Source organism: Stigmatopora argus, chromosome 4, assembly GCF_051989625.1.
Source record: "Stigmatopora argus isolate UIUO_Sarg chromosome 4, RoL_Sarg_1.0, whole genome shotgun sequence".
NCBI lineage: Eukaryota > Metazoa > Chordata > Actinopteri > Syngnathiformes > Syngnathidae > Stigmatopora > Stigmatopora argus.
The window spans coordinates 5,368,700-5,385,034 of NC_135390.1; the positions used below are offsets into that span (position 1 = coordinate 5,368,700).

Below are 16,335 nucleotides of genomic sequence, written 5' to 3' on the forward strand. Positions count from 1 at the left end.
GCAGAAGTGATGAGCTCAGCTATGGGAAACACAACTCTGCACTATCAGATCTTCTTATTGAGCGAGTAGTACAGGATCCAGTTAAGGAATTGTGATTGAAGTGCTATTCTGCAGGGTATACTGTAATGTAGGGAAAACCTATAATGTAATACTCTGGAAAGTACTGTTCAAGAAAAGGTTGCAAATCCACAATTTTAAAACAATGCAATAAAATGGGGCAGGAATTAAAAAAATGTTCCATTCAAATCAAAGGATCGTAAATAAAGGCCAATCACGTCATTATCAGCTGATCAGTTTTTAGTGAAAAAATGTGATTTTCAAACTGTCTTTGGTCCACCATTCATCATATCAGGAGGGAAAGCAGTGCATCATCAACTCAGTAAAGTGGAAATTGGGTTTTGCTGACCGACTACTCTGAAGACCTTATCTACCCTATTGAAATACATTGCCATGAGGAAGCAGAGCCGGGGACTCTAATGCAGGTTCACCTCTGGGGTTGGAGTCACTGAGGTGGTTAAAAAGCTCCTTGGCAGCAAGGTGTCTGGGATGGATGAGATCTGCCCGGATTTCCTAAATGCTCTGGATGTTGTGTGGGTACGTATATTGGCTGACATGCCTCTGCAACATCACATTGACATCGGGCAGACCAGGATTGTGATCTCCTTTTTTAGAAGGGGGACCGGAGGGATCAGCTATCCTCTGTCAATGTTTCTGTTCATAACTTTTATTGACACGCAGCCGAGGCATCGAAGGGGTCCAGTTTGGTGACTTCAGTATTGCATCTCTGCTTTTTGCAGATTTGGTTCTGTTGGCTTAATCAGGCTGTGACGTACCACTCTTATACAGCAGTGTGAAGTGGTGGAAAAAAGGTGGAATGCTGACTATGGATCAGGTTATGAGGTCTATGAGTCAGTTGTGATAATAAAGCAGTTGTGGTGAAAGCTCTCTATTAAGTGGTGTTGATGGTGATGGCTGATGTACATGGGGGGCTTCGCGTAGAGCTGCTGCTCCGCCATATCGAGAGGAGCTAGAAGAGGTTGATCGGCATTTGATTAGGACGGCTATTGATGTCAACTGATGAAAGGTTCTGGGCATGTCCCACTAGAAAAAAGTCCCTGTGGTTATGCAGACTTATTTTAATGCATGGAGGCATTTAAAAAAAATAAAAGAAAGAAAACACCATAGAGAATTCACTTTTAGTGGGTCGGGTCAGTGTTGTCCAGTTATATCATAATCGCTTATTTTGGCCGTGTTATTTTTTTTTTGCGTTCATGTTCCGTGTTAAAATGCTAAAATGCTAAAAACATATTTCCTTGGCATCCCCTCCTTCTGAGTGTTGGTCTGGAACTAGGGTCCATCTCTCAACGGTGCCCGCGTTCTCTGTGGTGGTCAGGTGGTGTAATTACAGTTTAAAATTATCAAATTTTTATCGAAAGTTTTTATATTATTGTTGACAAAAATTATTTTACGATAAGCATCTAAGCATCGGTATCTTTTTATCGGCCAGCTCATATTCATATATATATGAATATATATATATATATATATATATATATATATATATGAATATATATATACATATATATATATATATATATGTATATATATATACACACAAAAGTTTACATACACTTGTGAAGAACATAATGTGACATGACTCTTGAGTTTCCAGTTATTTCTACAACTCTGATTTTTCTCTGATAGAGTGATTGGAACAGATACTTCCTTGTCACAAAAACATTCATGAAGTTTGGTTCTTTTATGACTTTATTATAGGTTAACAGAAAAAGTGATCAAATCTGATGGGTCAAAAATATACATACAGCAACATGAATTAGCAATTTTGGTAACTTAGAAAGTAGTCTCAGTGAAATGAGCTTCATAGCATGGCCTCTTAACTTCTTGTGAGTGATTATGAGTGACTACAGCTGGTGACTTCTCTGAGGCCATTTAAATTGGGCTCATTGGATGCAAACGCCCACAAATGCTATAATCGGAAAGTCAAAGGAGCTTAGCATGGATCTGAAAAAGCGAATCATTGATTTAAACAAGTCAGGAAAGTCACTTGGAGCTATTTCAAAGCAGCTGCAGGCCCCAAGAGCAACAGTGCAAACAATTGTTTGTAAGTATAAAGTGCATGGCACCGTTTTGTCATTGCCACGATCAGGAAGAAAACGCAAGCTATCACCTGCTGCTGATAGAAAAATTGTCAGGAGGGTGAAGCTTCAACCGAGAATCACCAAAAAGCAGATCTGCCAAGAATTAGAAGCTGCTGGAACACAGTCAAGCGTGTTTTGCATCTCCATGGACTGAGAGGCTGCCGTGCAAGAAGGAAGCCCTTGCTCCAAAAGTGGAGCCTTAAGGCTCGACTGAAGTTTGCTGCTGATCACATGGACAAAGATAAGACCTTCTGGAGGAAGTTCTGTGGTCAGACGAAACAAAAATCAAGCTGTTTGGCCACAATGCCCAACAATAGGTTTGGAGGAGAAAAGGTGAGGCCTTTAACCCCAAGTACACCATGCCTACCGTCAAGCACGGTGGTGGTAGTTTTATGCTGTGAGGCTGTTTTCCTGCCAATGGAACTGGTGCTTTACAGAGAGAAAATGGGACAATGAAGAAGGAGGATTACCTTCAAATTCTTCAAGATAACCTCAAGTCATCAGACCGAAGATTGGGTCTTGGGCGCAGTTGGGTGTTCAAACAGGACAATGACCCCTAACACATATAAAAAGTGGTAATGGAATGGCTAAATCAGGCTAGAATTAAGGTTTTCGAATGGCCTTCCCAAAGTCCTGACTTAAACCCCATTGAGAACTTGTGGACAATGCTGAAGAGTCCATGCCAGAAATCCATCAAATTTAACTGAACTGCACCAATTCTGTCAAGGGGAGTGGTCAAAGATTCAACCAGAAGCTTGCCAGAAGCTTGTGGATGGCTACCAAAAGTGCCTAATTGAAGTGAAAATGGCCAAGGGACATGTTACCAAATATTAGCGCTGCTGTATGTATATTTTTGACCCAGCAGATTTGATCACTTTTTTCTGTTCACCCATAATAAAGTCATAAAAGAACCAAACTTCATGAATGTTTTTGTGACAAAGAAGTATCTGTTCCAATCACTCTATCAGAGAAAAATTTGAGTTGTAGAAAGCACAGGCACACGCACACACTTTTGAAGGTGATTTTAAATCTCACATGGGTTAGATTTTTCGGAATGTGACTGTGGTCTGATCAGTCCAGTGACCTGAAATCGGAATTCATGTGACGATGGTACGAACTGCACGAGTTTCAACACGTGAACTAGCGCGAAAATGGCATTGACTGTGCAGTACAGAACAGCATTTGTATTTGGGGGGATGAAACTATTCAAAAGCAACTAGAAATGTTTTACCATAGTGGCTGACTTGGCTTGAGGCTGGCCTAAGTAATAAATCGTCAGTAAATAAGTACTCAATTTTTGAATGAATTATTTATACTGAAATGAGCAAAAAGGGACACCAAAGAACCTAGTTTCAGGGCCAGAAAAAAAAGGCTAGTTTTAAGAATGTGCAAGTCTATCCAGCCTAGCAGTTGGGGACAAATGACATCTGTTTTACAATGAGCAAATAACATGTTGGGCAATAATCCCAGTTATCGCTCTGTGAACTGCAGCTGTTTGTGATTTAGTTTGCTATCATTCTTCTGCGCATGCGGCCTTCATTTGCTCAGAGCATTGTGTCCCGTCTCGTGTCGCGATCTTCTATCCATAGTTTTTTTTTCTAGTGCTGCTGTGGAGAGAAAATAAAAATGTTGGTCCGAAAAAAAAAGATCAGCATTGACTAAATATTTTTTACTCGTGCATGAAGATGTGTGGTGTAATCGTAGCCTGTGATGCTCTCAGTCATGTCACAAGGATGATTTCTAACCTAGCACTATCACTAAGGATTTTTTTTTAATGTTCATGCCCCCCACCACCTCACCCACCAAAAACCACAAAGTACATTTTAAACAACAGCCTTCCTTAAATGCCAACTACAGTATGTTTTTCTTTTTTTGACAAAAGATTTGTTCCAGGAGTATAACAATTTTCTGTGACATTGTGCAGTCATTATAATAAAACATTAGTGCAAAACAGTTGTGAATTGTTGTAGGGCAATGAACAAAACTGTCCTGTTCGGGAACTCCCCCAGGACAGACAGACCTTAAAAGGTCAGGGGTGACTCTGTCAGAATTGTGAATCAGATGGGGTGGGAATTGCGATTCAAAACCTTTAGTTCCATCCATCATTACTGCAAGTTCAAAATTGTATGAAACTCTAATGAAATTGCTTCGCTACATGGCCTATATTTTAGCTCAGCATGTTAAAGTTATAATTATAAAATTATATCACTAAGATTATAACTCCAATAAACATTACATTGCATAATTTTGAATGCAATCATACATTGTATTCATTCATTTTTGGGGAAATGACACACGAGCTCCAACTACTAAATTTAAACATACTTGCCTAATTAAGATTGGGATTCTTTTATCTGCGTTACTGATTGGTACTACGTTATATACCATAGGCGTCAAACTCATTCCAGAAACGGCCGAGTGGGTGCAGGTTTTCGTTCCAACCCACCCAGACGACACCTTTTCACCAATCTGTTCTCTTACAACTGTAATCAGTTGATTGTAGTCAAGTGCTGCTTCTTCCAGCACACTTCCTCATTGGCCTAACTGTCTGCACCATAGTAGGAAGGAAAACCAGCACCCTCTAGGCCACATGTGTCAAAGTGGCGGCCCGGGGGCCAAATCTGGCCCGCCGCATCATTTCGTGTGGCCCGGGAAAGTAAATCATGAGTGCCGACTTGCTGTTTTAGGATCAAATTAAAATGGAGTATAGATGTATATTAAATTTCCTGATTTTCCCTCTTTTAAATCAATAATTGTAATTTTTTAATCATTTTTTTCTGTTTTTAGTTCAAAAATCATTTTGTAAAATCTAAAAATATATTTTAAAAAAGCTAAAATAAAAATTGTTTGAGATCTATAAAAAACTGAATATTCAGGGATTTTAATCCAGTTCTTTTAATCCATTTATTTAAAAAAATCTAAATAATATATCTAAAATGGTCCGGCCCACATGAAATCGAGTTGACGTTAACGCGGCCTGCGAACCAACCCGAGTCTGACACCCTTGCTCTAGGCCCTTTCTGGAATCAGTTTGACACCTGTGATATATAGTATGCTAGGTTGTGATGTTCACTGATTGCAGTGGGAACGAATTAGGTCACAAAGTGACATCCAGTCATCTGTCAAAGTGTTTACAGAAGTAAATATTTGAGGGTTTGATCCCAGGTGGGGTCCTCACTGTGTGGCGTTTGCATGTTCTCCCCGGGCTTGCGTGGGTTTCCTCCGGATACTCCGGTTTCCTCCCACATCCCAAAAGCATGCAAGTTAGGCTGGTTGAACATTCTATAACATTCTAAATTGCCCCTAGGTATGAGTGTGAGTGTGTATGGATGTTTGTCTCCTTGTACCCTGTGATTGGCTGGCTACAAATTCAGGGTCCCCCACCTCTGGCCCAAAGTCAGCTGGGATAGGCTCCAGCACCCCCTGCGACCTTAGTGAGGATAAAGCGGTTAAGAAAATGAGATAAGACCATATAAAGCAGACTCAATATTTTTTTGTTACCATAGATGCATGTTGACACTAATTTAAATCACACATGTATTATATTTGTATTGGATCACTTTATTCATCCAGTATTCGGGAAATTTTGTTGTCACAGTAGCAAAAAATATTTTCTATTATTAATGATTATTTTTTTATATGAATAATTTTCTGAAGTTGATTGAAAGATAAACAGATGTAAAATTTTCATTAAAAAATCTAGGCGTCAGGGGGCTAATTCCTTTTCAAATTACAAAAAAACAAACACTAGCAAAAACAAAACTTGCTATGGGTTACTGTATTAAAAAAAATCCAATGCCTTCCAAAGCCATTAACGGTGAAAACTTGGCAAGTCGCCAACATTCTCTAACGACAGAAGCTATGTCAGCTGTGTAATTGTATTTTCAAGTGATTTTCTAAAGTGAGAAAAAACCAAAAAACTTTTGGCGTATAATCAAAAGTCCACGTGTCGAGCTGGCAAGACTCGCGCATTGAATACATTTAATTCCAGTGAATTATCTTTGCGGAAGCAAATGTCAACAAGTAAATGTTGTACTACTCTCACCGCGCCCTGAATCATAAAACAAATGTATATATAATGTCCAGCTGTTAAGTTATTGATGAAGCAACACTTAACTTTGTTGAGGGAGTCATTTAAGTTTTTTTTTCAGGGCGTCTGACTAGAAAAGACGCCACAGTATATATAGCCCAGCGAAAACGGTCTAGTTGGAACTCTCGTAGCTTCTAAAAAAACAAAAGCGAGAAAGCGTCTTACCGACCTGTTTTGAAGGGAACCATGCTGTTATTAAGTACAGAAGCAGCGGGTTGAGGATCATAATGGACGTTGTCCTCCTGTCCGAATCCAGACCATAGTCTGTGGGCGATCACGTTCCTGACAGCCCTCGCTCCACTACCCGTCACAGACAGAATGTAGCGGTAGTCCATAACTCCTCCGAAAGTTGGCTAAGAACTATTTGGAACTGTTGCGAACACCGCGGACATTCCACCGTTGGGACCCGAGGCTGCACTGGTGGCGTGGAAATTGTCAGACACTCCGCACATTCCTAAACAGGAACTACATGCGTCAACACATAGCCTACACACGCTTTTGTTGTTGTTTTCTTTGTTTTTGTTTTTTTGTTCTGAGAGAAGTTCAGACGTGCTTCACACTTCAGCAGTAGGCAGGAGGTTTAATGCACATTTTAATGAAATACTTTTTTCCCCGGTTGCCAAGAGAAAGAATACTCTACCAATGACGTAGAGCATATTTAACAAAATAAATATAGACGACAATCAAAACTTCTGAGGGTCTAGTTATATATATATATATATATATATATATATATATATATATATATATATATATATATATATATATATATATATATATATATATATATATATATATATACATATATATAGATATATAAATAAAATAATAATAATGAAAAAAATACATCTCTCTCTCTATATATATATATGTATATATATATATATATATATATATATATATATATATATATATATATATATATGTATATATATATATATATATATATATATGTATATATATATATATGTATACATATATATATATATATATATATATATATATCAGTGGCGGGCGGTGCATTTTCTGGTAGCGCCTTCAACGTATCAATCCAACCCTCAAAAACTATTTTATTGCTATAAAACCTCTACTGCAGCTACAGCTGCGACACATAAAAAATAATCAATAAATTAATGCACAAAAATGGGGTAAAATCAACTTCCTAGCAGCATTTCATGATTAAATACAAATACTGGAGCTTTTCAGACATTAAAACCAGGCCAGGGGGTGATTTTCCCGGGAAAAGACAGCGATGAACGTCAATGACGTACGGGCAAACATTGCCCGAAAATGGGGTAAATCCAGCCGAAAACAGCATTTATTGATTAAATACAAATACTGGAGCTTTTTAGACATCAGAACCGGGCCCGGAGTATCATTTCCCCGGTAAAAAGACAGCGATGAACGTCGATACGTCCATACGTGAAATGACAAAAAATTCACTAAAATACTAAAATTAGGTAAAATCCACTTCCTAGCATCATTTATTGATTGAATACAAATACTGGAGCTTTTGAGACATTACAACCAGGCCAGGAGGGTGGTTTTTCCCGGGAAAAGACAGCGATGGACGTCAATGGTGAAACGCCAAAAATTAAACTGGGGTAAAATCCACTTCCTAGCAGCATTTTGTGATTAAATACAAACACTGGAGCTTAAATACAAACACTGGAGCTTTTCAGATATCAGAACTTGGCCCACAATTGAAATATTATTTAGGAATATAGCCATATTTGTAATTTTACTCACCAAAAATCCTTTTTACACAATATCCATCCTCCTTTCTTTCTTCCTTCTTTCCTATCGCCATCGAAGCTAATGATGAAAGTCGAGCCTGTCCTGTCATATTTCTGGCATAGTCCGTTTTGAAAATGGCTTTAAATCAAAACAACAATATACTATTTGCTTGTGGAGCTAAGTTAGCACACTGAAAGTGCCGCACACACCATATTCCCGGCTGTAACAGGCTTGCTAGCTTCGGAGTTGACCGCCCTTTCTTAATGATATCCATTTTTTTTCTGAAAAAGTCCGTCTGGAAAATAGCTTTGTGAGAGAAATCTGCAACAGAATTCATTTGTTTTTGCCACTGTCGGCCATGTGGGTGGAGTTTGCAATCTCTGGCTGCTTTGGGCCGCCTACTAGCCAATCATAGTTTGTGAAAGCAATGACATGTCCCAGCCAGCAAAATGCTAACGCCTATGAAAAATCATTGTGGGGTTGCCAACTCGAAATCTGATTGGTTAAAAGCAATGCTTCAATATGAAAACACACATCTGGAAGCAGTGCAACCAGGGGGAAAAGTAATGAAAGGAAGCTAACAGACCATTTGGAATAATAAGTATTGATGGACAAAATATAATATGATTCAGATATTTCTTAGGCCAGCAGAGAAGGCCTTGAAGGCCCTGATGGCCCGCCACTGATATATATATATGTATATATATATTTGTATATATATATACATACATATATATATATATATATATATATATATATATATATATATATATATATATATATATATATATATACATATACTATATATCATCTCATATATAGTGACTAATGGGTTTAATGGGCATCTCTAGCAAAATGTTGCATTTATTGTATCCTGTTATGACTCAAACACCCACCAACTGCAAAAAAAGCCTTGAAGAATTTCTTTAAAAGTTTTATTTCATGGACGTCTTTTTAATAGAAAAAAAACTAACTTTGCATGTATTGTTATTATTTTAACCATAAAGCAAGGTCTATTAGTTCTTCATATTTTACTTTTGGTCAAATGCAGGGCTAATGGTACCGTCGTGTGTAGAGGAGAACTTTGAGCTCTTAGGGTAAATCAAGTTACATCACAAAATAATAACTCCCTTGGCAAATAATTCACGCTGATAACATCAACAACAAGCTCTAACGGTTGAGGGACCAACTTAGGTGAATAGGACATCCAGGAAAGAGAAAAAAAAGCACAACATACGCTTCACATGTCAATGCATCAATGCAGCTAAAAGCCTTGAGAACCAATATTCACTCATGGTCTTTTACAACAGACTGTCATGCATAAATATTTTAAACACATCATGCAGCTCAACTATTTTTACCTCCCAGAGACGGTAGCACTTTTTGGCACGTATACCTTCTCCCGAAAGCTACAACGCTCATTTTCCCCGTTTTATAACAATTCCTTCAAAAGTGAGTTACATATTTATATCCTCTATAAACTAGCAACATTTTTCATATAGTGAGTTACCAAACATGAATGAGGTTTACTGAGATTTGAAACACTTCCATGAAGAATCATGGACATGCCAGATTATATTAATTCGTAGTGACAAGACTTCATCTAACCCCATGTTTCTCCCTGGCCTAACACGCAGGGACCCGCTGGCCTACTTGGCACTGGGACAATGTAATCAGATGGGTGTCACACTGGCCTAGCACCACTAAACACGGTCTTGTGGCTGCATGATATATATACTGTGTTGCTGCACAACAAGATCGAGGGCTCCTCAAATCATCCCTCATATCCATGAAGGGAGTTAGGTCTCCTCCTTCCTTTTAAACTTGATAAAAATCTTAAAATATGTCGTATTGTGATCTTTCACCACTTCCTGGATTCAACATTCGTGGCTTCAGTACATTGCTTTTTTTTGTACTAAGTATAAAATCCAAATTCACGCTGAAACTCACAAGCGGAAGACTTGGTGGAAGTCAGGGCTCCGCTTCTGAAGCGCAAAATTGGGTGGCACTCAGCGCTGAAGAAGCCATCTTTCACCGTAAAAGAATATACAGTGGTACCTCGACCTACGATCAGCTCGACCTACGATCAGCTCGACCTACGATCAGCTCGACCAACGATCAGCTCTACCTACGACATGCTCGAGGTACGATGAAAATTACGATCGAATAATTCGCCCTAGATAATGGCACTGTTTATCATTGTAGCGCACTGTCTTTTTTTGCCGCATCTCTTTCGTGTATAACAGATATCTACGAGCACTGAACGATTCATTCAGACTAGTTTCTCCCACGCATCGACCAGGAAACGCAGAACGTGCATGCACGGGCAAGAAGAGGGCTTTCTGGGTAATGAAGTATAATCGTGCACACAACACCGATAGGCAATGGCACCCTTTCTCAGAATAAAACTTCATTTCCCACAATCAATACGTGGGTAGGCTGTTATTCCTTCCTTAGCCTGTTAGCTCCCGCGATCACTCATTCAAGACTACTTCTCGTTGGCAAGTGGTCGTGCGTTATCCTATTATGAGGACATTTGTGTGCCTCATTTTCGGAATATTTTGAAGGGAATACAACAGCAAACAGCCCATCGATAGCGAACGTGAGGGTGGAGGCGTGGCAAACAGCTAACCCACGGAGAACGAAGTTAGAAAAAATTAAAACAAAATTAGAATTCAGTTTTGTGTAAAGTTATATTAAACTTGTTTGAGTGTCTGCATATATTAATCCAATTTTTTTTGAAAATGCCTCCTCAGGAATTAATGAGATGATAACCAATGAAAATGTTAGGGTGGTACAGGAAACGGGCTGATCCATACAGACAATGGTAGTCATCACAGGTTTTTTACAGTCCTTGTTAAAGTAGCCCTCCTTCGTGGAAGCTCTGTTCGGGGACGTGAAGTTTCGCCTCGGCCCTACAGCAGCAGAGCATGTTTTTTTTTTTCATTTTAACAGCAGGACACAAATAATTATTGATGAATGAAATAATTGAATGCCGTGTGCTGTGAGTGACAATGATTCACTAGAGGGATAATTATTCAACTCTGGATATATAACTGTGAAGCTGCTGAGACTGAAATGACATGCGGAAATGCTTTTTTTGTATCAGTTGTCTCAATTGTGCATTATAGGTATAAACAGAAATGCTCTCCATCCAGCTGAGAGAGGTGGAGCATTCAAAAGAATGTTTGGCACAGCAGCTAACGTAAATTAAAATGTTGGTTAAGGCAGTGTTTCCCAACCAGTGTGCCGTGAGCGATGCTCAGGTGTGCCGCGGGAAATTACAAGAAGTCATACATCGTAATAATCCAAGAGAGAAATCTCAATATTAAGAGATTAAAATCGAACTATTATGAGGTTAAAATTGAAATATGAAATCATAGATTGTACTATAATAAGATTCAAATCGTAATATTATGAGAATAAAGTCTATAAATGTTGTTGCTTATTTCTATTTAAAGTAAACCGGAAGCTCTTTGGTTTTCCGGGCTTCAACTTTTATCGGCGTTAAGTCTGTGTGAACACAAAACGGCTCTTCTCGTAATGTTAGGTGGTTGAAGTAATATTGGGTGGAAAAAAGTCGGAAATTACGATCTAAGTCATTTTCCTGTTTTTACGGTACGTGAACCGGAAGTTGATTGGTTTCAGGGGCATCAACTTTTGGCGACGTAAAGTTTCTGTGAGCACATTACTTTTTTCATTATATTGGGAAAAAAGCCCAAAATTAAAATAAGGTTAAAAAAACATTGCATGAATTATTTTAACATCAGTTGAACTGAAAGCTGTTCGGGGTTTGCGGACATCAATTTTGATGACGTTAGATCGGTGTGAAAAAATAGATTTTGGAATAGTAATTTGGGAGGGATTATTTAATTCCTGTCAATAAAACTTTGATGAGAATGACTTTAAAATATTAATACAGGCGACAACGTTTTAAATTAGAAGATTTTCAGCAAGTGGTGTGCCTTGAGTTATTTTTCAATGCACAAAGTGTGGCGCAGCTCAAAAAAGGTTGGGAAACACTGGGTTAAGGTACAATAAGGGTTTGTTTCTTTTTTGCATTTAAAGTCTCAAATAATTCTGTAAGCTATGTTGGCTACGCAAAGTCATTGTCCTGTGAGCCATTTCTAAAGATAACTACAGTATGACTCAAACACTCCAAAGTATGAGTCTAATGTGAACATGTTTGAAGAGGACCAAGCAAAAAAACAAGTGCATCACATTAGACCTAATCTAGGCAATGAGAAATTTGTCACATTTTTCTTCTTTACAGACACCCAAAAATATGTGTAATTGTTTTAAGCATGTATATACAATTGGGGGAAGAAAATTATAAAATAAATTCATTTACAAATAATATAAGGATTATTATGTTCAGAGGGGTCCCTGCGACTGAGTGTTAGCCTCACAGTTCTGGGGTCCTGGGTTCGATGCCAGGTAGGTCCTCCTTTTTGGAGTTTGCATGTTCTTCCCGGGTTTGCGTAGGTTTTCTACGGCTACTCCGGTTTCCTCCCAAATTCCAAAAACATACATGGTATGAACTAGGAACAAGCTAGGAACAACTTGGACACCAAGCTTCTGATAACCTTCTATAGAACCACTGTAGAGAGCATCCTGGCGTACGGCATCACAGTGTGGTACGCTGGAAGCACGGCAGCAGACAAAAAGGCCATGCAGAAAGTGATTAACACTGCCCAGAAGATCGTCGGCTGCTCTCTGCCCTTACTGGAAGACATTGCCAGCCCTCGTTACCTCAGCAGAGCCAGGAACATCATCGGGGACCCATACCACCCTGATCACAATCTGTTCCAGCTGCTGCCCTCTGACAGACGCTAGAGGTCCCACAAAGTACGGACAAATAGGCTTAAGGAGTTTTTTTCCCCACATCCATCAGAACTCTAAACTTGCGGTAACACAACACATAATCCCTTCTGTGTAATAACTTCGGGATGAGGTAATATGAAAATATGTTTGGGTGGTGATCTGCCTCCTACTGGCTGACTGAAGGTAAGTGCAAGACAGTGAGAGGTAAGTGATCCGCTCTGGGCCATGGGTGATGCGATGTATCCATAACGGCAGAATGCCAAATTACGAGTACGAAACTATAACTTATTAGGTCTTTTGCCAAGAAAACGCACCTTATGGAGAAATACCAATTTCATCATACGCAGTTTCTGGGTGTGATGACAATTGGGATTTGTTGTTGATGATGACGACAGGGCCTATGTCCGATTATTATTATTATGGTAGGCTGATTGAACACTCTAATTTGCCCTTAGTTATGTGTGTGAGTGTGCATGGTTGTCCGTCTCCTTGTGCCCTGCGATTGACTGGCCACCAATTCAGGGTGTCCCCCGCCTCGTGCCCAAAGGCAGCTGGGATAGGCTCCAGTACCCCCGTGACCCTTGTGAGGATAAGCGGTTCAGAAAATGAATGAATGAATACTATGTTCAGTGGTGCATCCGTCACCAAAAAGTCAGCTAATGACGGTACAGTCAGACCATGGCTTGAAGGCATTACTTGAAGAGAAACTCGTGTCATAGTGAGAGGAGGCATATGTGCCAACTGAATAAATGGAATCACAGACATCCAAAATGCCAGCAGGACGCTCTTTAAAGGTCACAAAATGTGAAAATTTACAGAGAACCCCAAGGTTAAAAAATGCATTGTCACATTACTGTTATAATGTCAAGATTACTAGTGCAATACATTACTGGCATGCTAAACCAATACCAACAAATACACACAAAAAACATAGTGTAACAAAAACTGAAAGCATATTATTTTTGTCACTAGTACATACAGGTATGATGTGCTGCTAGAGACTCAATGAGCTTTCTGATTAAGAAGAAGCAAAGCAAAAGAAAACGAAGTGTTGGCTGATGAGTTTTACCATCAACACTGACAATAACCTGCTTCTGCAATAGTTCAATCCACTGCCCACGTTTCCCTCTTAGAATTGTGGCCGGTGGAGATCGATGACTGGTGACGTCTGAGCAAGCTATCTTTCACCGCCACTTCCACAGCCCCCGCTCATGGCCATTTATCCTCTGTGGTTGTCTGTACTGTCTCAGGCCACCTCGACAAATGATGACCACAGGCTTTGGAGGAGGAACACATCCACGACAAGTCCCTCCTACCTCCAATATTTCTACTTTCCTCTGCTCTCCTCATGGGCATATCTCATTTGAATGCCTGTTTATGAATCAAGCTGAACATAGATTCACTACTAATTTAATTCCAAGTACCAGTAGAATAAAGCAGTGTTTCAAAACCACTGCGTCATTAGCGATGGTCAAGTTTGCCGGAGGAAATTACCTGCCAAGTCAATACATTGTAATGTTCCAAGAGAAAAAATGTAATAACATGAGATTAAAATTGAAATACAACAAACAATTTGTTGTTATTGTAGTATTACAAGATTAAAATTGAAATATAATGAACCATACATAGTGTAATATTGCAAGATACAAATTGTAGTTTTACAAAAATATGTCGTTTTGTTGCTTATTTTTAATGTAATGTGAAATGGAAGTTGTTTGGTTTTATGGTCATCAACTTTTGGCGGAATAAAGTCTGTGCGACCACAAAACTGCTTTTATTAAGAGACTGTAATCTTGTGAAAAATTGTAATCAATTATGAGAATAAAATCGGCAAATTACTTATTTTAAAATCACTTGAAACAGAAGTTGATCAGGGTCCGCAAACATTTGGCGCCGTAAGGTCGGTGGTAAAAATTAGATATTGAAATACTTTCTTTTGTGCCTCGTTGATTCCTCATCTCATTTTCTGAACTGCTTATCCTCACAAGGGTGGCGGGGGGTGCTGGAGCCTATCCCAGCTGACTCCGAGCCAGAGGCGGGGGACAGCCTAAATCAGTGGGCAGCCGATCGCAGGGCACAAGGAGACGGAAGGCCATGCACACACACCCACACTTAGGGGCAATTTAGAGAGTCCAATCAACCTACCATGCATGTTTTTTGGAATGTGGGAGGAAACCAAAGTACCCGGAGGAAACCCACACAGGCACGGGGAGAACATGCAAACTCCACACAGGTGGACGTGACCTGGATTTGAACCTAGGACCCCACAGCTGTGAGGCCGATGCGCTAACCACTCGCCCCACCTTGCTGCTCCTACTGATAAAAATTTCATCGGAATGATTTTATGTTGTAAATATAGAAGACAAAGTTTCAAGTTAGAAGCCTTTCAGCTGGTGGCGTCCCTTGAGATTTTTGCAATGCAAAAAGCGTGCTGCGGCTCAAAAATTGTTGTGAAACACTGGAATAAAATACTATAATTCTGGTGGCCAATGTGTGTGCATGTGTGAGAGCTAAGGGGAGAACATACACATCTGCCGTAGGCCATAGCTCTATTAATGCGGGCACGTTATTAAAAATAATAAAGCACAGCCTTAGACTAATACCTAGACAATAACAGTTACAAAAGAGAGAAAAAGAACAGCAATGAGACAAAGGTCTCTAAACAAACATTCCATTTTATCATGGGCCAATTTGTCATCTGCACTGAATTCTTGGAACAGAGTTAATTGCTTTCTTTTAAACCCGGACATAGTCGTATATTTCATCATTAGCCCAAAAGGCCTTCCATGAATCACTAAGCTACAAGAAAAGCACAGAAACATACATTGACTGCCCAACATAAGCCTTTTCACCCTGTGTTCTCCCCAAAGGCAATGCAATCCAAGTGCGCTCTGGGATCAGAGAAAATTATAGCCAAACAGACAGGTGGCAAGAGATTCTGGACTCACTTTGTCTGCTGTAAAACTGTCTTGACTCTGGACAGTCCACATCCATCACCTGATACTGTTGGCTCCACAAGTACACTAAATTGGATAATGAATCTCACCTTCCAGGAGGCCCAGTAAATGGATAATTGTGGGTTACATTTGTAGCTGGGGACATATTACATCATTCAGAGTGTTATTGAAAGAGGCCTATTAATAGTAAAGATCCGAACTTAATTCAATGTAAATATTATTCATTCATTCATTAGCAATTTGTCAGGGTTGCGGGGTGCTGAAGCCTATCCCAGCTGACCTCAGGTGAAGGGCGGACTACACCTTAAATTGGTCGCCAGTCAGTCGTAGGGAAAACAGAGTCAGACAACCAGTTGCACACAACCTCAATCACACCACCACTCACAAAAGCCAACAATGGCCCTGAGCAGTTTCACTGAGCGGACGTGTGAGTGTATAAGAGTTTGTATGTACATGAGTTGTCCCCTTAGGAAGGGATGTCAGTCAGGGTCTTAACAAGTTCTCCAACAAAACACAATAAAAGTACGGGAAATTTGAAGCTTTTCTTTAGCCTAATAATTAATAGGGC

General features: G+C 39.4%; 1 protein-coding gene across 6 annotated transcripts in view; it reads right to left on the reverse strand.

Annotated features, from left to right (window-relative positions):
- The window catches only part of oxr1a (oxidation resistance 1a), a 136,504-nt gene that overhangs the window by 53,221 nt on the left and 66,948 nt on the right, over nt 1–16,335 (reverse strand). Inside the window, exon 1 of one of the 6 annotated variants that reach the window (XM_077599215.1) lies at nt 6,419–6,736. The exons of 4 other annotated variants lie outside the window; for them this stretch is intronic. In XM_077599215.1, the coding sequence (XP_077455341.1) occupies nt 6,419–6,584 (166 nt within the window). In that variant the 5' untranslated portion in view covers nt 6,585–6,736. Of the gene's footprint in view, nt 1–6,418; nt 6,737–16,335 lie in introns of those variants that run through there. One more of the 6 variants, XM_077599213.1, reaches the window with a different exon arrangement.